Source organism: Phyllobates terribilis, unplaced genomic scaffold (assembly GCF_046119375.1).
Source record: "Phyllobates terribilis strain yellow unplaced genomic scaffold, ASM4611937v1 Scaffold_9__5_contigs__length_417890890, whole genome shotgun sequence".
Classification (NCBI taxonomy): domain Eukaryota; kingdom Metazoa; phylum Chordata; class Amphibia; order Anura; family Dendrobatidae; genus Phyllobates; species Phyllobates terribilis.
Genome location: NW_027362769.1, coordinates 401,861,806 through 401,888,481, shown reverse-complemented (window position 1 = coordinate 401,888,481; position 26,676 = coordinate 401,861,806). Strand labels below are relative to the sequence as shown.

General features: G+C 39.0%; 1 protein-coding gene across 1 annotated transcript in view; it reads left to right on the top strand.

Annotated features, from left to right (window-relative positions):
* The window catches only part of PFAS (phosphoribosylformylglycinamidine synthase), a 34,854-nt gene that overhangs the window by 5,917 nt on the left and 2,261 nt on the right, over positions 1-26,676 (top strand). The window contains exons 10-26 of the mRNA XM_073648920.1: positions 12-143; positions 263-391; positions 499-572; positions 656-812; positions 904-965; positions 1,042-1,203; positions 1,375-1,485; positions 1,566-1,697; positions 1,778-2,008; positions 2,209-2,389; positions 2,464-2,547; positions 2,627-2,782; positions 6,930-7,049; positions 7,124-7,269; positions 7,536-7,737; positions 7,821-7,912; positions 9,680-9,794. Of these exons, the coding sequence (XP_073505021.1) occupies positions 12-143; positions 263-391; positions 499-572; positions 656-812; positions 904-965; positions 1,042-1,203; positions 1,375-1,485; positions 1,566-1,697; positions 1,778-2,008; positions 2,209-2,389; positions 2,464-2,547; positions 2,627-2,782; positions 6,930-7,049; positions 7,124-7,269; positions 7,536-7,737; positions 7,821-7,912; positions 9,680-9,794 (2,286 nt within the window). The remainder of the gene's footprint in view (positions 1-11; positions 144-262; positions 392-498; positions 573-655; positions 813-903; positions 966-1,041; positions 1,204-1,374; positions 1,486-1,565; positions 1,698-1,777; positions 2,009-2,208; positions 2,390-2,463; positions 2,548-2,626; positions 2,783-6,929; positions 7,050-7,123; positions 7,270-7,535; positions 7,738-7,820; positions 7,913-9,679; positions 9,795-26,676) is intronic.

Genomic DNA, 26,676 nt, shown 5'->3' with positions numbered 1-26,676 from the left:
TCTGTCCTCAGGATACTCTATGCCGTGGGAGGACGCCTCCTATCTATATCCAGTCCAGTTTGCCCGACCCCTGGAGGTGGTCATCGAAGCCAGTAATGGAGCCTCAGACTATGGCAATAAGTTTGGAGAGCCGGTTCTGGCAGGTGAGGCCACCCACCTCCAAGTTTCGATGACTTGCCACCATTGGGATGGGTCGTCCAATCTGGGACACTTGGGACTCTTCTCACCATCGATTCTTCTGGTCCTTTCATTATGGTAACAGGATTCGCTCGCTCTTTCGGCCTGCGCCTGCCCTCCGGGGAGAGAAGAGAGTGGGTGAAGCCGATCATGTTCAGTGGAGGCATCGGTTCTATGGAAGATAGACATCGGACAAAAGAGGCTCCAGAACCTGGTAAGGCTCCTCCACGACGAATGGAGTCGCCATGTGTTTCTGGTTTGGTGGCCGATGTGTAGACCTCACTTCCCCCCACTCCTCACAGCTCCTTTCTTCACCCTCAGGGATGCACGTTGTGAAGATTGGGGGTCCCATCTATAGAATCGGGGTGGGCGGCGGTGCCGCATCTTCCATTCAAGTGAGTAATGATTCTGAAATGTATCATATGCATTCTAGACATTTTTTTATGGGGTCGTTACTCAGTTCTCGGTGGGGGAACAGGTTCAGGGGGACAACGCCAGTGAACTGGACTTTGGGGCAGTGCAGCGAGGTGACGCAGAGATGGAGCAGAAGATGAACCGAGCCGTCCGCGCCTGTGTGGAGCGAGGCGAACGGAATCCAATCTGTAGCATTCACGACCAGGGGGCCGGTGGGAATGGTGAGAGATGGATGACTGTGTTGTCATTTCTGCCCCTATGAATCCTGGTTTCTGCCTCTGTCTTGACTTGTACACTTCTCAATCTGTGCAGGAAATGTCCTGAAGGAGCTGAGCGAACCACAAGGGGCCATCATCTACACCAAGAACTTTCAGGTAGGAGACCTGTGGATCTTCTGGGTGGAGGATCTCTTGGATCAGTAACTCCTCTCTGATCTTGTGTTTTCTCCAGTTAGGAGACCCCACTCTGAGCGTCCTGGAAATATGGGGGGCCGAGTACCAGGAATCGAACGCTTTGCTCATCCGTCCAGAAGATGCAGAATTCCTGCAGTCCGTGTGTCTTAGGGAGAGATCTCCGGTGGACTTTGTGGGTAGAATCACAGGAGATGGCCGGGTGAGAACCTACAGCCCCTCAGGTTATGGATGGAGCTCTGTTATATGCAGAGTCGGATGATATCCCCCTAAATTAGACCAGACCTGTGTCATCCTCATGTGTGAGGCTTCTGATTCCTTGATCTCGAGGTCACCATTGATGAGATCTATAATTCTTGTATCTCCTGTATAGATCGTCTTAGTGAATGGAAGCGAGAACGATCCTGTTCCCGATTGCAGTGATCGTAACTGCGTCCCGGTGGACCTGGAGCTGGAGTGGGTCCTGGGGAAGATGCCTCGGAAGGTAGAGAGCCTCATTTGTGTTCGGCTCCTCCAGACTTTGTTGTCCCGTCTCTGATCTCTTCTATTTCTCCTTTTCTATAGGACTTTGAGTTGAGTCGCGTTGCCCCCACACTTCTATCATTGACCCTCCCTGAAAACCTGAGCGTCCAGCACGCCCTTGAGCGAGTTCTGAAACTGCCGGCTGTTGCCAGCAAACGATACCTGACCAACAAGGTGGATTTCACGTCCATGCTGGGACTTGTGGTGACTTCATACCTACCCACAGTGACCTGGAAACTTCCCTCTATCTGCAGGTGGATCGATCCGTCACCGGTCTTGTAGCCCAGCAGCAATGTGTTGGGCCACTTCACACCCCTTTGGCTGATGTAGCTGTCATCTCGCTGTCCTACACGGATACTGTAGGTGGCGCCACAGCAATCGGGGAGCAGCCAATTAAAGGCCTCCTGGACCCAGCGGCAGGGGCCCGCATGGCGGTGGGCGAGGCTCTTACCAATCTGGTGTTTGCCTTAGTGAGCGACCTTAAGGTAATTTTTCCTGTGAATTTCAGGAGATACTAGTGGTGTCATAGGCGTAGGATGTACACCACTTTGTGTGGAGGTCCGCCATGCGGCTCCGTGGAAGGTGGACCTCAGACGTTGACCCCTGTGGTAGTGCCCAGTCTCTCGGGACATGTGCAGGGTCGGCCGCCCGTCCGTACAGACGCCTGTCTCTTTTATTTTTGCAGGATGTGAAGTGTAGCGGTAACTGGATGTGGGCGGCCAAACTCCCGGGTGAAGGTGCCGCGTTGTACGACGCGTGTGTGGCCATGTGTGATGTCATGGCGCAGGTTGGGATCGCTGTGGATGGAGGGAAGGACTCGCTCAGTATGGCCGCCAGAGTGGGACCGGAGACTGTGAAGGCTCCAGGTGACCGATGGCCCTGTGTCCTTTCAAGGGTCTTGTCTCCATCCTCCTGGTCTCATACTGTCTCTGCTCTCCAGGGTCTCTGGTCATCTCTGTGTATGCAGTGTGCCCCGATATCTCTGCCACCGTCACACCAGACCTGAAGAACCCTGGGCAGAAAGGTAAGTGCCCCCCTCGGCGGTTCGGCACCATACAGCAGAGGACTTGGGATAATTCTGGTCTCTTCTACCTGCACGTCAGGCGTCCTCCTCTATGTCCCCATCAATCCCGGGAAGCATCGTCTGGGTGGCAGCGCCCTGGCTCAGTGCTATTTACAGCTGGGAGAGCACCCGCCTGACCTGGACAATCCCCAGAACTTGGTCTCCTGCTTCAAGGTCACACAAGAACTCATCAAAGGTAGGACAATTCTGCTTTACATCCAGAGCTGCACTCTGCATTCTGCTGATTTGCTGTTGGCTCTCAGGTTGCAGAAGGCGCAGGGGTTTTATTACTCGGACAGTATTTGGGGAGCACACACTATGGGGGGAGACGGCAAAAAAGGTGCCAAACTCTATAGCAGAGCAAAATGCTTCTATACAAGTAGAGCAGCCAGGGGGTCGCACTGATATCTAGGTCGGTGCCAGAGCTCCGGATACAGAGCGCAGAAGTCAAGATAAGTTGGTCATCAGCTCCATGGGCAGCCACCAAGATAACAAAGCTCTCAGTATGAAGAAGTGAGCGTTGTCATCTAGGTCGCTGCCTGTGCAAAGATCCCCAGCTGAAGATGAGCTTCTCCCGACTGCTGCACTCTTCATAGGCAGCAATGTAGATGTCAAGGGCTGCACTGCGCTCTCCGACTTCTCCATGTCTCTCCACTCACAAGCAGAAAAAAAAAAGGTATCAACTTTAATAAAAAGTGAGCTTTTACGTATTGTTAGTAACTCGTAGGGTGAGGGCTACAGTTGTGGCTGGGACTACAGTTGGGGCTAGGGCTACAGTTGTGGCTGGGACTACAGTTGGGGCTAGGGCTACAGTTGTGGCTGGGACTACAGTTGGGGCTAGGGCTACAGTTGGGGATAGTGTAAGCGTTATGGATAGGGCTACGTTTGGGGCTGGGGCTACAGTTGGGGCTGGGGTGAGCTTCAGGGCTGGGGCTACAGTTGGGGATAGTGTGAACGTTGGGGCTGGGGCTACAGTTGGTGATAGTGTGAGCTTTGGGGCTGGGGCTACAGTTGGGGCTGAGGCTACAGTCGGGCCTGGGGCTACAGTTGGTGATAGTGTGAGCGTTGGGGCTGGGTCTACAGTTGGGGCTGGGTCTACAGTTGGGGCTGGGGCTTCAGTTGGGGCTGGGGCTTCAGTTGGGGCTGGGGCTTCAGTTGGGGCTGGGGCTTCAGTTGGGGCTGGGGCTACAGTTGGGGCTGGGGCTACAGTTGGGGCTGGGGCTACAGTTGGTTATAGTGTGAGCTTTAGGGCTGGGGCTACAGTTTGGGCTAGGGCTACAGTTGGTGATAGTGTGAGCTTTAGGGCTGGGGCTACAGTTGGGGCTAGGGCTACAGTTGGGGCGAGGGCTACAGTTGGGGCGAGGGCTACAGCTGGGGCGAGGGCTACAGTTGGGGCTAGGGCTACAGTTGGGGCTGGGGCTACAGTTGGGGCTAGGGCTACAGTTGGGGACAGTGTGAGTGTTAGGGATAGGGCTACAGTTGGGGCGGGGGCTACAGTTGGGGCTGGGGCTACAGTTGGGGCTGGGGCTACAGTTGGGGCTGGGGCTACAGTTGGGGCTGGGGCTACAGTTGGGGCTGGGGCTACAGTTGGTGATAGTGTGAGCGTTAGGGCTAGGGCTACAGTTGGGGCTGGGGCTACAGTTGGGGATAGTGTGAGCGTTAGGACTGGGGCTACAGTTGGGGCGAGGGCAAGCTGCTGGGGTGAGCTTCAGGGCTGGGGCTTCAGTTGGGGCTGGGGCTTCAGTTGGGGCTGGGGCTTCAGTTGGGGCTGGGGCTTCAGTTGGGGCTGGGGCTTCAGTTGGGGCTGGGGCTTCAGTTGGGGCTGGGGCTACAGTTGGGGCTGGGGCTACAGTTGGGGCTGGGGCTACAGTTGGGGCTGGGGCTACAGTTGGGGCTGGGGCTACAGTTGGTTATAGTGTGAGCTTTAGGGCTAGGGCTACAGTTTGGGCTAGGGCTACAGTTGGTGATAGTGTGAGCTTTAGGGCTGGGGCTACATTTGGGGCTAGGGCTACAGTTGGTGATAGTGTGAGCTTTAGGGCTACAGTTGGTGATAGTGTGAGCTTTAGGGCTGGGGCTAAAGTTGGGGCTAGGGCTACAGTTGGTGATAGTGTGAGCTTTAGGGCTGGGGTTAAAGTTGGGGCTAGGGCTACAGTTGGTGATAGTGTGAGCTTTAGGGCTGGGGATACAGTTGTGGCTAGGGCTACAGTTCGTGATAGTGTGAGCTTTAGGGCTGGGGCTACAGTTGGGGCCGGGGCTACAGTTGGTAATAGTGTGAGCTTTAGGGCTAGGGCTATAGTTGGTGATAGTGTGAGCTTTAGGGCTGGGGCTACAGTTGGGGCCAGGGCTACAGTTGGTGATAGTTTGAGCGTTGGGGCTGGGGCTACAGTTGGGGCTGGGGCTACAGTTGGGGATGGGGCTACAGTTGGGGCTGGGGCTACAGTTGGTGATAGTGTGAGAGCTAGGGCTACAGTTGGGGATAGTTTGAGCGTTAGGGCTGGGGCTACAGTTGGGGCTAAGGCTACAGTTGGTGATAGTGTGAGCTTTAGGGCTGGGGCTAAAGTTGGGACTAGGGCTACAGTTGGTGATAGTGTGAGCTTTAGGGCTGGGGATACAGTTGGGGCTAGGGCTACAGTTGGTGATAGTGTGAGCTTTAGGGCTGGGGCTACAGTTGGGGCTGGGGCTACAGTTGGTAATAGTGTGAGCTTTAGGGCTAGGGCTACAGTTGGAGCTAGGGCTACAGTTGGTGATAGTGTGAGGGCTGGGGCTGCAGTTGGGGATAGTGTGAGGGCTGGGGCTGCAGTTGGGGATAGTGTGAGGGCTGGGGCTGCAGTTGGGGATAGTGTGAGGGCTGGGGCTGCAGTTGGGGATAGTGTGAGGGCTGGGGCTGCAGTTGGGGATAGTGTGATGGCTGGGGCTGCAGTTGGGGATAGTGTGATGGCTAGGGCTACAGTTGGGGATAGTGTGAGGGCTAGGGCTACAGTTGGTGATAGTGTGAGCTTTAGGGCTGGGGCTACAGTTGGTGCTAGGGCTGCAGTTGGGGATAGTGTGAGGGCTAGGGCTACAGTTGGGGCTAGGGCTACAGTTGGGGATAGTGTGAGCTTTAGGGCTGGGGCTACAGTTGGGGCTAGGGCTGCAGTTGGGGATAGTGTGAGGGCTAGGGCTACAGTTGGGGATAGTGTGAGGGCTAGGGCTACAGTTGGGGCTAGGGCTACAGTTGGGGATAGTGTGAGCTTTAGGGCTGGGGCTACAGTTGGGGCTAGGGCTGCAGTTGGGGATAGTGTGATGGCTAGGGCTACAGTTGGGGATAGTGTGAGGGCTAGGGCTACAGTTGGTGATAGTGTGAGCTTTAGGGCTGGGGCTACAGTTGGGGATAGTGTGAGCTTTAGCGCTGGGGCTACAGTTGGGGCTAGGGCTACAGTTGGTGATAGTGTGAGCTTTAGGGCTGGGGCTACAGTGAGGGCTAGGGCTACAGTTGGGGATAGTGTGAGGGCTGGGGCTACAGTTGGGGATAGTGTGAGGGCTGGGGCTACAGTTGGGGATAGTGTGAGGGCTAGGGCTATAGTTGGTGATAGTGTGAGCTTTAGGGCTGGGGCTACAGTTGGGGCCAGGGTTACAGTTGGTGATAGTGTGAGGGCTGGGGCTGCAGTTGGTGATAGTGTGAGCTTTAGGGCTAGGGCTACAGTTGGGGCTAGGTCTACAGTTGGTGATAGTGTGAGCTTTAGGGCTGGGGCTACAGTTGGGGCCAGGGTTACAGTTGGTGATAGTGTGAGGGCTGGGGCTGCAGTTGGTGATAGTGTGAGCTTTAGGGCTAGGGCTACAGTTGGGGCTAGGTCTACAGTTGGTGATAGTGTGAGCTTTAGGGCTGGGGCTACAGTTGGTGATAGTGTGAGGGCTGGGGCTACAGTTGGTGATAGTGTGAGGGCTGGGGCTGCAGTTGGTGATATTGTGAGCTTTAGGGCTGGGGCTACAGTTGGGGATAGTGTGAGCGTTAGGGCTACAGTTGGTGATAGTGTGAGGGCTAGGGCTACAGTTGGGGATAGTGTGAGCGTTAGGGCTAGGTTTTGGGCTGGAGGTAAATAATAGTTGCATAAAGTCTGTAACAATGTATGAACTCCTCTTTGACTCTTTGTATCTACCAGTCCTCTGGTTACGGGGGCACAGAACACTTGCCTTGTCCCAGGCGCTGGCAGGACACACGACCACTGTGCGCGGCAGCAGAGCGTGTGGCGGCACTGAACCTGCAGGATGTCAGATGACGAGCGGCTGTGATTGTCGGGGTCTTCTCCATCGTTCCATACTATGCACTTTATTTTAACCCTTCCTCCGTCTCCTCGCCTCCGTAGAGCGTGCACTGAGCGCGGGGCACGACGTGAGCGACGGCGGCCTCATTACTTGCCTCCTGGAGATGGCGTTCGCTGGTAACTGCGGGCTCGATGTGGACTTCTCCTCCCCAGATGTCGGCGGTGAGTGTCTGCGCTGCTCCTCTCGGGTGATGGTCGGCGTCTGGACGTCTTCACGTCTCCTTCCTCTTCCTCAGCTCTGGACCTGCTCTTCTCGGAGGAGCTGGGGATTGTTCTGGAGGTCTCGGAGGCGGCACATGAGCGGGTTATACAGCAGTACCGAGCAGCGGGGCTGCAGTGCGTGAGACTAGGACGGACCCAGGGAAGGGGCCCGGGCTCTACGGTGAGGCCCATCGTCGGTAACATTCCCTTTATTTAAAGGGCCATGAACCCTGAATTTTTTAAAAGGTACAGGACGTGCGCTGGAGACTTCTGTGGTCACTCAGTTGAAGCACCGTGTCCTCTGTGCTGCTGTTCTTGTATTTTGTGCAATAATTTGCATTTCCCCTTTAATGGCCCCGCCTCTTAAAGGAGACTCCCCCCCCCCCCCCCCCCCTCTTAAAGGAGACTTTTTTTTTTTTTTTTTTTTTTTTTTTTTTAAATCCCTAGGTCAGAGTCCGAGTGAATGGGGAGGAGGTCCTGTGCGATGACGTGGGGACCCTGCGGGCGCGGTGGGAGGAGACGAGTTTCCAGTTGGAGCGATTGCAGGCCAGCCCCGGCTGCGTGACCCAGGAGGAGGCGGGGCTCCGTAAGAGGGAGGGGCCAAACTACCAGCTGACGTTCAACCCATCAGAAAAGCCGGCTCTGATAGGTGCAGTAGTGATGGATGGTGGTGGTTATACGGGGGGGGGTGTAGGGTGACCGTATAACTGGACACTTGTCTCTCCCTCGCAGGCTCCGCTCAGCCGCGCATCGCTGTTGTACGTGAAGAGGGCAGTAACGGGGACAGAGAGATGGCGGCCGCGCTGCTGATGGCCGGGTTTGAGGTAACGCCTTGTACTGTCCGTCCATATTACATGCCCTTTAACATTGCTCCAGTCACATCAAAAGCTGCAGCAAACGCTCTGCTCACTTCCTGCTGACTCTCAGGATCTTCTCACTGTACGGCCATGATGGCTTCAATAATAGAGAAGAAATAAAGTCATGGCGGAAAGTGTTGGCACCCTTGAAATTGTTCCAGAAAACGAAGTATTTCTCCCAGAACATTATCACAATTCCACACATTTTGTTATAGACGTTTATTTTCTGGAACAACACAAAAAAAAAACTGGAAAAAAAGGCAAATTGTACATAATTTCACGCAAAACCGTGAAAAAATGGGCCGGACAAAATTGTTGGGACACTTCCATAATTACGAGTAAACAACTTTGTTTCAAGCATGTGATGCTCGTTCAGACTCACCTGTGGCAAGTAACAGGTGTGGGCAATATGAAAATCACACCTGAAACCAGATAAAAAGGAGAGAAGGTGACACAATCTTTGCATAAGCATGGAGAACAGAAAAGAGGAGAAGTGAACTGTCTGAGGACTTGAGAGCCAAAATTGTTGAGAAATATCAACAATCTCAAGGTTACAAGTCCATCTCCAGAGATCTTGATGTTCCTTTGTCCACGGTGAGCAACATAATCAAGAAGTCTACAACCCATGGCGCTGTAGCTAATCTCCGTGGACGTGGACGGCAGAGAAAAATTGATGAAAGGTTGTAACGCAGGATAGTCCGGATGGTGGATAAGCAACTCCAACCAAGTTCCAAAGAAATCCAAGCTGTCCTGCAGGCTCAGGGGGCATCAGTGTCAGTGCAAACTATCCGTCCACATGTAAAGGAAATGAAACGCTATGGCAGGAGACCCAGGAGGACGCCACTGCTGACACGGAGACATAAAAAAAGATAGACAGCAGTTTGCCAAAATGTACATAAGTAAGCCAGAATTCTTCTAGAAAAGTCTTTTGGAAAGATATGATCAAGATAAAGCTTTTTGGTAAAGCACATCATTCTACTGTTTACCGAAAACAGAATGACGCCTACAAAGGAAAGAACATTGTACCTACAGTCAAATATGGTGGAGGCTCAGAGATGTTTTGGGTTGTTTTGCTGCCTCTGGCACTGGGTGTCTTGACTGTTTGTAAGGCAACATAAAAGCTGAAGATTTTGTGTGGCAATGTAGTGTCCAGTGTTAGAAAGCTGGGTATGTGTCCTAGGTCATGGGTCTTCGAGCAAGACAATGACCCCAAACATACTTCAAGAAGCCCCCGAGAAATGGATGGAAACAAAGCGCTGGAGAGATCTGAAGTGGCAGCAATGAGTCCGGATCTAAATCCCATTGATCGCCGGTGGAGAGATCTTACAATTGCCGTTGGGAGAAGACGTCTTCACATATGGAGACATTTGTAAGAAGAGTCCAAGATCCCAGCTGAGGAGGAAGAAGCTGATGGTTATAGGAAGCGATTGACTGCAGGTATTTATTACAATGGGTGCAACCAAGTATTAAGGAGGGGGCAACAATTGTGTCCGGACCATTTTTGGAGTCTTGTGTGAAATTATCTCCAATTTGCCTTTTTTTCTGTTTTTTGTGTTGTTCAAATAAACACAAAGGAAATAATCCTGTATAAGAAACATGTGGAAGTGTGAGAATATTCTGGGGGAAAAACTTCATCTTCTGGAACAATGTCAAGGGTGACAACTATCGGCCACGACTGTATAAGAGGAAGCGGACAACTGCTACTACTTCTTCAGATGTTCTCCTCCTCCTCAGGTCTGGGATGTCACCATGGAAGATCTCCTGTCCGGAGGAACAACGCTGGATATATTTAGGGGTCTAATATTTGTCGGAGGATTCAGCTATGCAGATGTTCTAGGGTCCGCGAAAGGCAAGTACATATGAGCAGTACATAGGAGCAGTATTATAGTAGTTATATTCTTGTACATAGGAGCAGTATTATAGTAGTTATATTCTTGTACATAGGAGCAGTATTATACTAGTTATATTCTTGTACATAGGGGCAGTATTATAGTAGTTGTATTCTTGTACATAGGCACAGTATTATAGTAGTTATATTCTTGTACATAGGAGCAGTATTATAGTAGTTATATTCTTGTACATAGGAGCAGTATTATAGTAATTATAATCTTGTACATAGGGGCAGTATTATAGTAGTTATATTCTTGTACATAAGAGCAGTATTATAGTAGTTATATTCTTGTACATAAGAGCAGTATTATAGTAGTTATATTCTTGTACATAGGGGCAGTATTATAGTAGTTATATTCTTGTACATAGGAGCAGTATTATAGTAGTTATATTCTTGTACATAGGCACAGTATTATAGTAGTTATATTCTTGTACATAAGGGGCAGTATTATAGTAGTTATATTCTTGTACATAGGGGCAGTATTATAGTAGTTACATTCTTGTACATAGGAGCAGTATTATAGTAGTTATATTCTTGTACATAGGGAGCAGTATTATAGTAGTTATATTCTTGTACATAGGAGCAGTATTATAGCAGTTATATTCTTGTACATAGGGAGCAGTATTATAGTAGTTATATTCTTGTACATAGGGAGCAGTATTATAGTAGTTATATTCTTGTACATAGGGAGCAGTATTATAGTAGTTATATTCTTGTACATAGTAGCAGTATTATAGTAGTTATATTCTTGTACATAGGAGCAGTATTATAGTAGTTATATTCTTGTATATAGGAGCAGTATTATAGTAGTTATATTCTTGTATATAGGAGCAGTATTATAGTAGTTATATTCTTGTACATAGGAGCAGTATTATAGTAGTTATATTCTTGTACATAGGGAGCAGTATTATAGTAGTTATATTCTTGTATATAGGAGCAGTATTATAGTAGTTATATTCTTGTACATAGGAGCAGTATTATAGTAGTTATATTCTTGTACATAGGAGCAGTATTATAGTAGTTATATTCTTGTATATAGGAGCAGTATTATAGTAGTTATATTCTTGTATATAGGAGCAGTATTATAGTAGTTATATTCTTGTACATAGGAGCAGTATTATAGTAGTTATATTCTTGTATATAGGAGCAGTATTATAGTAGTTATATTCTTGTATATAGGAGCAGTATTATAGTAGTTATATTCTTGTACATAGGAGCAGTATTATACTAGTTATATTCTTGTACATAGGGGCAGTATTATAGTAGTTATATTCTTGTACATAGGCACAGTATTATAGTAGTTATATTCTTGTACATAGGGAGCAGTATTATAGTAGTTATATTCTTGTACATAGGAGCAGTATTATAGTAGTTATATTCTTGTACATAGGAGCAGTATTATAGTAGTTATATTCTTGTACATAGGGGGCAGCATTATAGTAGTTATATTCTTGTACATAGGGGGCAGCATTATAGTAGTTATATTCTTGTACATACGGGGCAGCATTATAGTAGTTATATTCTTGTACATAGGGGGCAGCATTATAGTAGTTATATTCTTGTACATAGGGGGCAGCATTATAGTAGTTATATTCTTGTACATAGGGGGCAGCATTATAGTAGTTATATTCTTGTACATAGGGGGCAGCATTATAGTAGTTATATTCTTGTACATAGGGGGCAGCATTATAGTAGTTATATTCTTGTACATAGGAAGCAGTATTACAGCAGTTATATTCTTGTACATAGGAGGCAGTATTATAGTAGTTATATTCTTGTACATAGGAGGCAGTATTATAGTAGTTATATTCTTGTACATAGGAGCAGTATTATAGTAGTTATATTCTTGTACATAGGAGCAGTATTATAGTAGTTATATTCTTGTACATAGGAGCAGTATTATAGTAGTTATATTCTTGTACATAGGGAGCAGTATTATAGTAGTTATATTCTTGTACATAGGAGCAGTATTATAGTAGTTATATTCTTGTACATAGGAGCAGTATTATAGTAGTTATATTCTTGTACATAGGAGCAGTATAATAGTAGTTATATTCTTGTACATAGGAGTAGTATTATAGTAGTTATATTCTTGTACATAGGGACGGTATTATAGTAGTTATATTCTTGTACATAGGAGCGGTATTATAGTAGTTATATTCTTGTACATAGGAGCGGTATTATAGTAGTTATATTCTTGTACATAGGAGCGGTATTATAGTAGTTATATTCTTGTACATAGGAGCGGTATTATAGTAGTTATATTCTTGTACATAGGAGCGGTATTATAGTAGTTATATTCTTGTACATAGAGGCAGTATTATAGTAGTTATATTCTTGTACATAGGGGGCAGTATTATAGTAGTTATATTCTTGTACATAGGAGCAGTATAATAGTAGTTATATTCTTGTACATAGGAGTAGTATTATAGTAGTTATATTCTTGTACATAGGGGCGGTATTATAGTAGTTATATTCTTGTACATAGGAGCGGTATTATAGTAGTTATATTCTTGTACATAGGAGCGATATTATAGTAGTTATATTCTTGTACATAGGAGCAGTATTATAGTAGTTATATTCTTGTACATAGAGGCAGTATTATAGTAGTTATATTCTTGTACATAGGAGCAGTATTATAGTAGTTATATTCTTGTACACAGGAGCAGTGTAATAGTAGTTATATTCTTGTACATAGGAGTAGTATTATAGTAGTTGTATTCTTGTACATAGGGGCGGTATTATAGTAGTTATATTCTTGTACATAGAGGCAGTATTATAGTAGTTATATTCTTGTACATAGGAGCAGTATTATAGTAGTTATATTCCTGTACATAGGGGGCAGTATTATAGTAGTTATATTCTTGTACATAGGAGCAGTATTATAGTAGTTATATTCCTGTACATAGGGGTCAGTATTATAGTAGTTATATTCTTGTACATAGAGGCAGTATTATAGTAGTTATATTCTTGTACATAGGAGCAGTATTATAGTAGTTATATTCTTGTATATAGGAGCAGTATTATAGTAGTTATATTCTTGTACATAGGAGCAGTATTATAGTAGTTATATTCTTGTACATAGGAGCAGTATTATAGTAGTTATATTCTTGTACATAGGAGCAGTATTATAGTAGTTATATTCTTGTACATAGGGGTCAGTATTATAGTAGTTATATTCTTGTACATAGGGGACAGTATTATAGTAGTTATATTCTTGTATAAGGGGGCAGTATTATAGTAGTTATATTCTTGTACATAGGAGCAGTATTATAGTAGTTATATTCTTGTACACAGGAGCAGTGTAATAGTAGTTATATTCTTGTACATAGGAGTAGTATTATAGTAGTTATATTCTTGTACATAGGGGCGGTATTATAGTAGTTATATTCTTGTATATAGAGGCAGTATTATAGTAGTTATATCCTTGTACATAGGGGGCAGTATTATAGTAGTTATATTCCTGTACATAGGAGCAGTATTATAGTAGTTATATTCTTGTACATAGGAGCGGTATTATAGTAGTTATATTCTTGTACATAGGGAGCAGTATTATAGTAGTTATATTCTTGTACATAGGGAGCAGTATTATAGTAGTTATATTCTTGTACATAGGGAGCAGTATTATAGTAGTTATATTCTTGTACATAGGAGCAGTATTATAGTAGTTATATTCTTGTACATAGGGGGCAGCATTATAGTAGTTATATTCTTGTACATAGGGGGCAGCATTATAGTAGTTATATTCTTGTACATAGGGGGCAGCATTATAGTAGTTATATTCTTGTACATAGGGGGCAGCATTATAGTAGTTATATTCTTGTACATAGGAAGCAGTATTACAGCAGTTATATTCTTGTACATAGGAGGCAGTATTATAGTAGTTATATTCTTGTACATAGGAGCAGTATTATAGTAGTTATATTCTTGTACATAGGAGCAGTATTATAGTAGTTATATTCTTGTACATAGGAGCAGTATTATAGTAGTTATATTCTTGTACATAGGGAGCAGTATTATAGTAGTTATATTCTTGTACATAGGAGCAGTATTATAGTAGTTATATTCTTGTACATAGGAGCAGTATTATAGTAGTTATATTCTTGTACATAGGAGCAGTATAATAGTAGTTATATTCTTGTACATAGGAGTAGTATTATAGTAGTTATATTCTTGTACATAGGGGCGGTATTATAGTAGTTATATTCTTGTACATAGGAGCAGTATTATAGTAGTTATATTCTTGTACATAGGAGCGGTATTATAGTAGTTATATTCTTGTACATAGGAGCGGTATTATAGTAGTTATATTCTTGTACATAGGAGCGGTATTATAGTAGTTATATTCTTGTACATAGGAGCGGTATTATAGTAGTTATATTCTTGTACATAGGAGCGGTATTATAGTAGTTATATTCTTGTACATAGGAGCGGTATTATAGTAGTTATATTCTTGTACATAGAGGCAGTATTATAGTAGTTATATTCTTGTACATAGGGGGCAGTATTATAGTAGTTATATTCTTGTACATAGGAGCAGTATAATAGTAGTTATATTCTTGTACATAGGAGTAGTATTATAGTAGTTATATTCTTGTACATAGGGGCGGTATTATAGTAGTTATATTCTTGTACATAGGAGCGATATTATAGTAGTTATATTCTTGTACATAGGAGCAGTATTATAGTAGTTATATTCTTGTACATAGAGGCAGTATTATAGTAGTTATATTCTTGTACATAGGAGCAGTATTATAGTAGTTATATTCTTGTACACAGGAGCAGTGTAATAGTAGTTATATTCTTGTACATAGGAGTAGTATTATAGTAGTTGTATTCTTGTACATAGGGGCGGTATTATAGTAGTTATATTCTTGTACATAGAGGCAGTATTATAGTTGTTATATTCTTGTACATAGGAGCAGTATTATAGTAGTTATATTCCTGTACATAGGGGGCAGTATTATAGTAGTTATATTCTTGTACATAGGAGCAGTATTATAGTAGTTATATTCCTGTACATAGGGGGCAGTATTATAGTAGTTATATTCTTGTACATAGAGGCAGTATTATAGTAGTTATATTCTTGTACATAGGAGCAGTATTATAGTAGTTATATTCTTGTATATAGGAGCAGTATTATAGTAGTTATATTCTTGTACATAGGAGCAGTATTATAGTAGTTATATTCTTGTACATAGGAGCAGTATTATAGTAGTTATATTCTTGTACATAGGGGTCAGTATTATAGTAGTTATATTCTTGTACATAGGGGACAGTATTATAGTAGTTATATTCTTGTATAAGGGGGCAGTATTATAGTAGTTATATTCTTGTACATAGGGGGCAGTATTATAGTGAATATATTCTTGTACATAGGAGCAGTATTATAGTAGTTATATTCTTGTACACAGGAGCAGTGTAATAGTAGTTATATTCTTGTACATAGGGGGCAGTATTATAGTAGTTATATTCTTGTATAAGGGGGCAGTATTATAGTAGTTATATTCTTGTACATAGGAGCAGTATTATAGTAGTTATATTCTTGTACATAGGGGGCAGTATTATAGTAGTTATATTCTTGTACATAGGGGGCAGTACTATAGTAGTTATATTCTTGTATAAGGGAGCAGTATTATAGTAGTTATATTCTTGTACATAGGAGCAGTATTATAGTAGTTATATTCTTGTACATAGGAGCAGTATTATAGTAGTTATATTCCTGTACATAAGGGGCAGTATTACAGTAGTTATATTCTTGTACATAGAGGGCAGTATTATAGTAGTTATATTCTTGTACATAGGGGCAGTATTATAGTAGTTATATTCTTGTACATAGGGGGCAGTATTATAGTAGTTATATTCTTGTACATAGGAGCAGTATTATAGTAGTTATATTCTTGTACATAGAGGGCAGTATTATAGTAGTTATATTCTTGTACATAGGAGCAGTACTATAGTAGTTATATTCTTGTACATAGGAGCAGTATTATAGTAGTTATATTCTTGTACATAGGGAGCAGTATTATAGTAGTTATATTCTTGTACATAGGAGCAGTATTATAGTAGTTATATTCTTGTACATAGGAGCAGTATTATAGTAGTTATATTCTTGTACATAGGAGCAGTATTATAGTAGTTATATTCTTGTACATAGGAGCAGTATAATAGTAGTTATATTCTTGTACATAGGAGTAGTATTATAGTAGTTATATTCTTGTACATAGGGGCGGTATTATAGTAGTTATATTCTTGTACATAGGAGCGGTATTATAGTAGTTATATTCTTGTACATAGGAGCGATATTATAGTAGTTATATTCTTGTACATAGGAGCAGTATTATAGTAGTTATATTCTTGTACATAGAGGCAGTATTATAGTAGTTATATTCTTGTACATAGGAGCAGTATTATAGTAGTTATATTCTTGTACACAGGAGCAGTGTAATAGTAGTTATATTCTTGTACATAGGAGTAGTATTATAGTAGTTGTATTCTTGTACATAGGGGCGGTATTATAGTAGTTATATTCTTGTACATAGAGGCAGTATTATAGTAGTTATATTCTTGTACATAGGAGCAGTATTATAGTAGTTATATTCCTGTACATAGGGGGCAGTATTATAGTAGTTATATTCTTGTACATAGGAGCAGTATTATAGTAGTTATATTCCTGTACATAGGGGGCAGTATTATAGTAGTTATATTCTTGTACATAGAGGCAGTATTATAGTAGTTATAGTCTTGTACATAGGAGCAGTATTATAGTAGTTATATTCTTGTATATAGGAGCAGTATTATAGTAGTTATATTCTTGTACATAGGAGCAGTATTATAGTAGTTATATTCTTGTACATAGGAGCAGTATTATAGTAGTTATATTCTTGTACATAGGGGTCAGTATTATAGTAGTTATATTCTTGTACATAGGGGACAGTATTATAGTAGTTATATTCTTGTATAAGGGGGCAGTATTATAGTAGTTATATTCTTGTACATAGGGGGCAGTATTATAGTGAATATATTCTTGTACATAGGAGCAGTATTATAGTAGTTATATTCTTGTACACAGGAGCAGTGTAATAGTAGTTATATTCTTGTACATAGGGGGCAGTATTATAGTAGTTATATTCTTGTATAAGGGGGCAGTATTATAGTAGTTATATTCTTGTACATAGGGGGCAGTATTATAGTGAATATATTCTTGTACATAGGAGCAGTATTATAGTAGTTATATTCTTGTACATAGGAGCAGTATTATAGTAGTTATATTCTTGTACATAGGGGGCAGTATTATAGTAGTTATATTCTTGTACATAGGGGGCAGTACTATAGTAGTTATATTCTTGTATAAGGGAGCAGTATTATAGTAGTTATATTCTTGTACATAGGAGCAGTATTATAGTAGTTATATTCTTGTACATAGGAGCAGTATTATAGTAGTTATATTCCTGTACATAAGGGGCAGTATTACAGTAGTTATATTCTTGTACATAGAGGGCAGTATTATAGTAGTTATATTCTTGTACATAGGGGCAGTATTATAGTAGTTATATTCTTGTACATAGGGGGCAGTATTATAGTAGTTATATTCTTGTACATAGGAGCAGTATTATAGTAGTTATATTCTTGTACATAGAGGGCAGTATTATAGTAGTTATATTCTTGTACATAGGAGCAGTATTATAGTAGTTATATTCTTGTACATAGGGGGCAGTATTATAGTAGTTATATTCTTGTACATAGGAGCAGTATTATAGTAGTTTAATACTGCTCCTATGTACAAGAATATAACTACTATAATACTGCTCCTATGTACAAGAATATAACTACTATAATACTGCCCCCTATGTACAAGAATATAACTACTATAATACTGCTCCTATGTACAAGAATATAACTACTATAATACTGCTCCTATGTACAAGAATATAACTACTATAATACTGCCCCTATGTACAAGAATATAACTACTATAATACTGCCCTCTATGTACAAGAATATAACTACTATAATACTGCTCCTATGTACAAGAATATAACTACTATAATACTGCCCTCTATGTACAAGAATATAACTACTATAATACTGCTCCTATGTACAAGAATATAACTACTATAATGCTGCCCCCTTATACAAGAATATAACTACTATAATACTGCCCCCTATGTACAAGAATATAACTACTATAATACTGCTCCTATGTACAAGAATATAACTACTATAATACTGCCCTCTATGTACAAGAATATAACTACTATAATACTGCTCCTATGTACAAGAATATTAGTAGTTATATTCTTGTATATAGAGGGCAGTATTATAGTAGTTATATTCTTGTACATAGGAGCAGTATTATAGTAGTTATATTCTTGTATATAGAGGCTGTATTATAGTAGTTATATCCTTGTATATAGGAGCAGTATTATAGTAGTTATATTCTTGAACATAGGAGCAGTATTATAGTAGTTATATTCTTGTACATAGGAGCAGTATTATAGTAGTTATATTGTATATAGGAGCAGTATTATAGTAGTTATATTCTTGTACATAGGAGCAGTATTATAGCAGTTATATTCTTGTATATAGGAGCAGTATTATAGTAGTTATATTCTTGTACATAGGAGCAGTATTATAGTAGTTATATTCTTGTACATAGGGGGCAGTATTATAGTAGTTATATTCTTGTATAAGGGGGCAGTATTATAGTAGTTATATTCTTGTATAAGGGGGCAGTATTATAGTAGTTATATTCTTGTACATAGGAGCAGTATTATAGTAGTTATATTCCTGTACATAGGGGGCAGTATTATAGTAGTTATATTCTTGTACATAGGAGCAGTATTATAGTAGTTATATTCTTGTACATAGGAGCAGTATTATAGTAGTTATATTCTTGTACATAGGAGCAGTATTATAGTAGTTATATTCTTGTACATAGGAGCAGTATTATAGTAGTTATATTCTTGTATATAGGAGCAGTATTATAGTAGTTATATTCTTGTACATAGGAGCTTTATTATAGTAGTTATATTCTTGTACATAGGAGCGGTATTATAGTAGTTATATTCTTGTACATAGGAGCGGTATTATAGTAGTTATATTCTTGTACATAGGGAGCAGTATTATAGTAGTTATATTCTTGTACATAGGGAGCAGTATTATAGTAGTTATATTCTTGTACATAGGGAGCAGTATTATAGTAGCTATATTCTTGTACATAGGAGCAGTATTATAGTAGTTATATTCTTGTACATAGGAGCAGTAATATAGTAGTTATATTCTTGTACATAGGAGCAGTATTATAGTAGTTATATTCTTGTATATAGGAGCAGTATTACAGTAGTTATATTCTTGTACATAGGAGCAGTATTATAGTAGTTATATTCTTGTACATAGGAGCAGTATTATAGTAGTTATATTCTTGTACATAGGAGCAGTATTATAGTAGTTATATTCTTGTATATAGGAGCAGTATTATAGTAGTTATATTCTTGTACATAGGAGCAGTATTATAGTAGTTATATTCTTGTACATAGAGGGCAGTATTATAGTAGTTATATTCTTTTACATAGAGGGCAGTATTATAGTAGTTATATTCTTGTATATAGAGGCAGTATTATAGTAGTTATATCCTTGTACATAGGGGGCAGTATTATAGTAGTTATATCCTTGTACATAGGGGGCAGCATTATAGTAGTTATATTCTTGTACATAGGGGGCAGCATTATAGTAGTTATATTCTTGTACATAGGGGGCAGCATTATAGTAGTTATATTCTTGTACATAGGGGGCAGCATTATAGTAGTTATATTCTTGTACATAGGGGGCAGCATTATAGTAGTTATATTCTTGTACATAGGGGGCAGCATTATAGTAGTTATATTCTTGTACATAGGAAGCAGTATTACAGCAGTTATATTCTTGTACATAGGAGGCAGTATTATAGTAGTTATATTCTTGTACATAGGAGCAGTATTATAGTAGTTATATTCTTGTACATAGGAGCAGTATAATAGTAGTTATATTCTTGTACATAGGGGGCAGTATTATAGTAGTTATATTCTTGTACATAGGGGCAGTATTATAGTAGTTATATTCCTGTACATAGGGGGCAGTATTATAGTAGTTGTAGTCTTGTACATAGGAGTAGTATTATAGTAGTTATATTCTTGTACATAGGGGCGGTATTATAGTAGTTATATTCTTGTACATAGGAGCGGTATTATAGTAGTTATATTCTTGTACATAGGAGCGGTATTATAGTAGTTATATTCTTGTACATAGGAGCGGTATTATAGTAGTTATATTCTTGTACATAGGAGCGGTATTATAGTAGTTATATTCTTGTACATAGAGGCAGTATTATAGTAGTTATATTCTTGTACATAGGAGCAGTATTATAGTAGTTATATTCTTGTACATAGGAGCAGTATTATAGTAGTTATATTCTTGTACATAGAGGGCAGTATTATAGTAGTTATATTCTTGTACATAGAGGGCAGTATTATAGTAGTTATATTCTTGTATATAGAGGCAGTATTATAGTAGTTATATCCTTGTACATAGGGGGCAGTATTATAGTAGTTATATCCTTGTACATAGGGGGCAGCATTATAGTAGTTATATTCTTGTACATAGGGGGCAGCATTATAGTAGTTATATTCTTGTACATAGGGGGCAGCATTATAGTAGTTATATTCTTGTACATAGGGGGCAGCATTATAGTAGTTATATTCTTGTACATAGGGGGCAGCATTATAGTAGTTATATTCTTGTACATAGGGGGCAGCATTATAGTAGTTATATTCTTGTACATAGGGGGCAGCATTATAGTAGTTATATTCTTGTACATAGGGGGCAGCATTATAGTAGTTATATTCTTGTACATAGGAAGCAGTATTACAGCAGTTATATTCTTGTACATAGGAGGCAGTATTATAGTAGTTATATTCTTGTACATAGGAGCAGTATTATAGTAGTTATATTCTTGTACATAGGAACAGTATAATAGTAGTTATATTCTTGTACATAGGGGGCAGTATTATAGTAGTTATATTCTTGTACATAGGGGCAGTATTATAGTAGTTATATTCCTGTACATAGGGGGCAGTATTATAGTAGTTGTAGTCTTGTACATAGGAGTAGTATTATAGTAGTTATATTCTTGTACATAGGGGCGGTATTATAGTAGTTATATTCTTGTACATAGGAGCGGTATTATAGTAGTTATATTCTTGTACATAGGAGCGGTATTATAGTAGTTATATTCTTGTACATAGGAGCGGTATTATAGTAGTTATATTCTTGTACATAGGAGCGGTATTATAGTAGTTATATTCTTGTACATAGGAGCGGTGTTATAGTAGTTATATTCCTGTACATAGGGGCAGTATTATAGTAGTTATATTCTTGTACATAGGAGCAGTATTATAGTAGTTATATTCTTGTACATAGGAGCAGTATTATAGTAGTTATATTCCTGTACATAGGGGGCAGTATTATTGTAGTTATATTCTAGTGCATAGAGGCAGTATTATAGTAGTTATATTCTTGTACATAGGAGCAGTATTATAGTAGTTATATTCCTGTACATAGGGGGCAGTATTACAGTAGTTATATTCTTGTTCATAGGAGCAGTATTATAGTAGTTATATTCTTGTACATAGGAGCAGTATTATAGTAGTTATATTCTTGTACATAGGAGCAGTATTATAGTAGTTATATTCTTGTACATAGGAGCAGTATTATAGTAGTTATATTCTTGTACATAGGAGCAGTATTATAGTAGTTATATTCTTGTACATAGGAGCAGTATTATAGTAGTTATATTCTTGTACATAGGAGCAGTATTATAGTAGTTATATTCTTGTACATAGGAGCAGTATTATAGTAGTTATATTCTTGTACATAGGAGCAGTATTATAGTAGTTATATTCTTGTACATAGGAGCAGTATTATAGTAGTTATATTCTTGTACATAGGGGGCAGTATTATAGTAGTTATATTCTTGTACATAGGGGGCAGTATTATAGTAGTTATATTCTTGTATAAGGGGGCAGTATTATAGTAGTTATATTCTTGTACATAGGAGCAGTATTATAGTAGTTATATTCTTGTACATAGGAGCAGTATAATAGTAGTTATATTCTTCTACATAGGAGTAGTATTATAGTAGTTATATTCTTGTACATAGGGGCGGTATTATAGTAGTTATATTCTTGTACATAGAGGCGGTATTATAGTAGTTATATTCTTGTACATAGGAGTAGTATTATAGTAGTTATATTCTTGTACATAGGGGCGGTATTATAGTAGTTATATTCTTGTACATAGAGGCGGTATTATAGTAGTTACATTCTTGTACATAGGAGCAGTATTATAGTAGTTATATTCTTGTACATAGGAGCAGTATTATAGTAGTTATATTCCTGTACATAGGGGGCAGTATTATAGTAGTTATATTCCTCTACATAGGGGGCAGTATTATAGTAGTTATATTCTTGTACATAGGAGCAGTATTATAGTAGTTATATTCTTGTACATAGGAGCAGTATTATAGTAGTTATATTCCTGTACATAGGAGCAGTATTATAGTAGTTATATTCTTGTACATAGGAGCAGTATTATTGTAGTTATATTCTAGTGCATAGAAGCAGTATTATACTAGTTATATTCTTGTACATAGGAGCAGTATTATAGTAGTTATATTCTTGTACATAGGAGCAGTATTATAGTAGTTATATTCTTGTATATAGGAGCAGTATTATAGTAGTTATATTCTTGTACATAGGAGCAGTATTATAGTAGTTATATTCTTGTACATAGGAGCAGTATTATAGCAGTTACATTCTTGTACATAGGGGCAGTATTATAGCAGTTATATTCTTGTACATAGGGGCAGTATTATAGTAGTTATATTCTTGTACATAGGAGCAGTATTATAGTAGTTATATTCTTGTACATAGGAGCAGTATTATAGTAGTTATATTCTTGTATATAGGAGCAGTATTATAGTAGTTATATTCTTGAACATAGGAGCAGTATTATAGTAGTTATATTCTTGTACATAGGGGGCAGTATTATAGTAGTTATATTCTTGTATAAGGGGGCAGTATTATAGTAGTTATATTCTTGTACATAGGAGCAGTATTATAGTAGTTATACTCCTGTACATAGGGGGCAGTATTATAGTAGTTATATTCTTGTATAAGGGGGCAGTATTATATTAGTTATATTCTTGTACATAGGAGCAGTATTATAGTAGTTATATTCTTGTACATAGGAGCAGTATTATAATAGTTATATTCCTGTACATAGGGGTCAGTATTATTGGAGTTATATTCTAGTGCATAGAGGCAGTATTATAGTAGTTATATTCTTGTACATAGGAGCAGTATTATAGTAGTTATATTCCTGTACATAGGGGGCAGTATTACAGTAGTTATATTCTTGTACATAGGAGCAGTATTATAGTAGTTATATTCTTGTACATAGGAGCAGTATTATTGTAGTTATTTTCTAGTGCATAGAGGCAGTATTATAGTAGTTATATTCTTGTACATAGGAGCAGTATTATAGTAGTTATATTCCTGTACATAGGGGGCAGTATTACAGTAGTTATATTCTTGTACATAGGAGCAGTATTATAGTAGTTATATTCTTGTACATAGGAGCAGTATTATAGTAGTTATATTCTTGTACATAGGAGCAGTATTATAGTAGTTATATTCTTGTACATAGGAGCAGTATTATAGTAGTTATATTCTTGTACATAGGAGCAGTATTATAGTAGTTATATTCTTGTATATAGGAGCAGTATTATAGTAGTTATATTCTTGTACATAGGAGCAGTATTATAGCAGTTATATTCTTGTACATAGGAGCAGTATTATAGCAGTTATATTCTTGTACATAGGGGCAGTATTATAGCAGTTATATTCTTGTACATAGGGGCAGTATTATAGCCGTTATATTCTTGTACATAGGAGCAGTATTATAGTAGTTATATTCTTGTACATAGGAGCCGTATTATAGTAGTTATATTCTTGTACATAGGGGGCAGTATTATAGTAGTTATATTCTTGTATGAGGGGGCAGTATTATATTAGTTATATTCTTGTACATAGGAGCAGTATTATAGTAGTTATATTCCTGTACATAGGGGGCAGTATTATAGTAGTTATATTCTTGTACATAGGAGCAGTATTATAGTAGTTATATTCTTGTATAAGGGGGCAGTATTATATTAGTTATATTCTTGTACATAGGAGCAGTATTATAGTAGTTATATTCTTGTACATAGGGGGCAGTATTATAGTAGTTATATTCTTGTATAAGGGGGCAGTATTATATTAGTTATATTCTTGTACATAGGAGCAGTATTATAGTAGTTATATTCCTGTACATAGGGGGCAGTATTACAGTAGTTATATTCTTGTACATAGGAGCAGTATTATAGTAGTTATATTCTTGTACATAGGAGCAGTATTATAGTAGTTATATTCTTGTACATAGGAGCAGTATTATAGTAGTTATATTCTTGTACATAGGAGCAGTATTATAGTAGTTATATTCTTGTACATAGGAGCAGTATTATAGTAGTTATATTCTTGTACATAGGAGCAGTATTATAGTAGTTATATTCTTGTACATAGGAGCAGTATTATAGTAGTTATTTTCTTGTACATAGGAGCAGTATTATAGTAGTTATATTCTTGTACATAGGGGGCAGTATTATAGTAGTTATATTCTTGTACATAGGGGGCAGTATTATAGTAGTTATATTCTTGTACATAGGGGGCGGTATTATAGTAGTTATATTCTTGTATAAGGGGGCAGTATTATAGTAGTTATATTCTTGTACATAGGAGCAGTATTATAGTAGTTATATTCTTGTACATAGGAGCAGTATAATAGTAGTTATATTCTTGTACATAGGAGTAGTATTATAGTAGTTATATTCTTGTACATAGGGGCGGTATTATAGTAGTTATATTCTTGTACATAGAGGCTGTATTATAGTAGTTATATTCTTGTACATAGGAGCAGTATTATAGTAGTTATATTCTTGTACATAGGGGGCAGTATTATAGTAGTTATATTCTTGTATAAGGGGGCAGTATTATAGTAGTTATATTCTTGTACATAGGAGCAGTATTATAGTAGTTATATTCTTGTATATAGGAGCAGTATTATAGTAGTTATATTCCTGTACATAGGGGGCAGTATTATAGTAGTTATATTCCTGTACATAGGGGGCAGTATTATAGTAGTTATATTCTTGTACATAGGAGCAGTATTATAGTAGTTATATTCTTGAACATAAGAGCAGTATTATAGTAGTTATATTCCTGTACATAGGAGCAGTATTATAATAGTTATATTCTTGTACATAGGAGCAGTATTATTGTAGTTATATTCCTGTACATAGGAGCAGTATTATAATAGTTATATTCTTGTACATAGGAGCAGTATTATTGTAGTTATATTCCTGTACATAGGGGGCAGTATTACAGTAGTTATATTCTTGTACATAGGAGCAGTATTATAGTAGTTATATTCTTGTACATAGGAGCAGTATTATTGTAGTTATATTCTTGTACATAGGAGCAGTATTATAGTAGTTATATTCTTGTACATAGGAGCAGTATTATAGTAGTTATATTCTTGTACATAGGGGGCAGTATTATAGTAGTTATATTCTTGTACATAGGGGGCAGTATTATAGTAGTTATATTCTTGTACATAGGGAGCAGTATTATAGTAGTTATATTCTTGTACATAGGAGCAGTATTATAGTAGTTATATTCTTGTACATAGGGGCAGTATTATAGTAGGTATATTCTTGTAAATAGAGGCAGTATTATAGTAATATTCTTGTACATAGGAGCAGTATTATAGTAGTTATATTCTTGTACATAGGGGGCAGTATTATAGTCGTTATATTCTTGTACATAGGGGGCAGTATTATAGTAGCTATATTCTTGTACATAGGGGGCAGTATTATAGTAGCTATATTCTTGTACATAGGGGCAGTATTATAGTAGTTATATTCTTGTACATAGGAGCAGTATTATAGTAGTTATATTCTTGTACATAGGGGCAGTATTATAGTAGTTATATTCTTGTACATAGGGAGCAGTATTATAGTAGTAATATTCTTGTACATAGGGGGCAGTATTATAGTAGTTATATTCTTGTACATAGGGAGCAGTATTATAGTAGTTATATTCTTGTACAAAGGGGGCAGTATTATAGTAGTTATATTCTTGTACATAGGGGGCAGTATTATAGTAGTTATATTCTTGTACATAGGGGGCAGTATTATAGTAGTTATATTCTTGTACATAGGGGGCAGTATTATAGTAGCTATATTCTTGTACATAGGGGGCAGTATTATAGTAGCTATATTCTTGTACATAGGGGGCAGTATTATAGTAGCTATATTCTTGTACATAGGGGACAGTATTATAGTAGCTATATTCTTGTACATAGGAGCAGTATTATAGTAGTTATATTCTTGTACATAGAGAGCAGTATTATAGTAGTTATATTCTTGTACATAGGGAGCAGTATTATAGTAGTAATATTCTTGTATATAGGGGGCAGTATTATAGTAGTTATATTCTTGTACATAGGGAGCAGTATTATAGTAGTTATATTCTTGTACATAGGGGGCAGTATTATAGTAGTTATATTCTTGTACATAGGGAGCAGTATTATAGTAGATATATTCTTGTACATAGGGGACAGTATTATAGTAGCTATATTCTTGTACATAGGGGACAGTATTATAGTAGCTATATTCTTGTACATAGAGAGCAGTATTATAATAGTT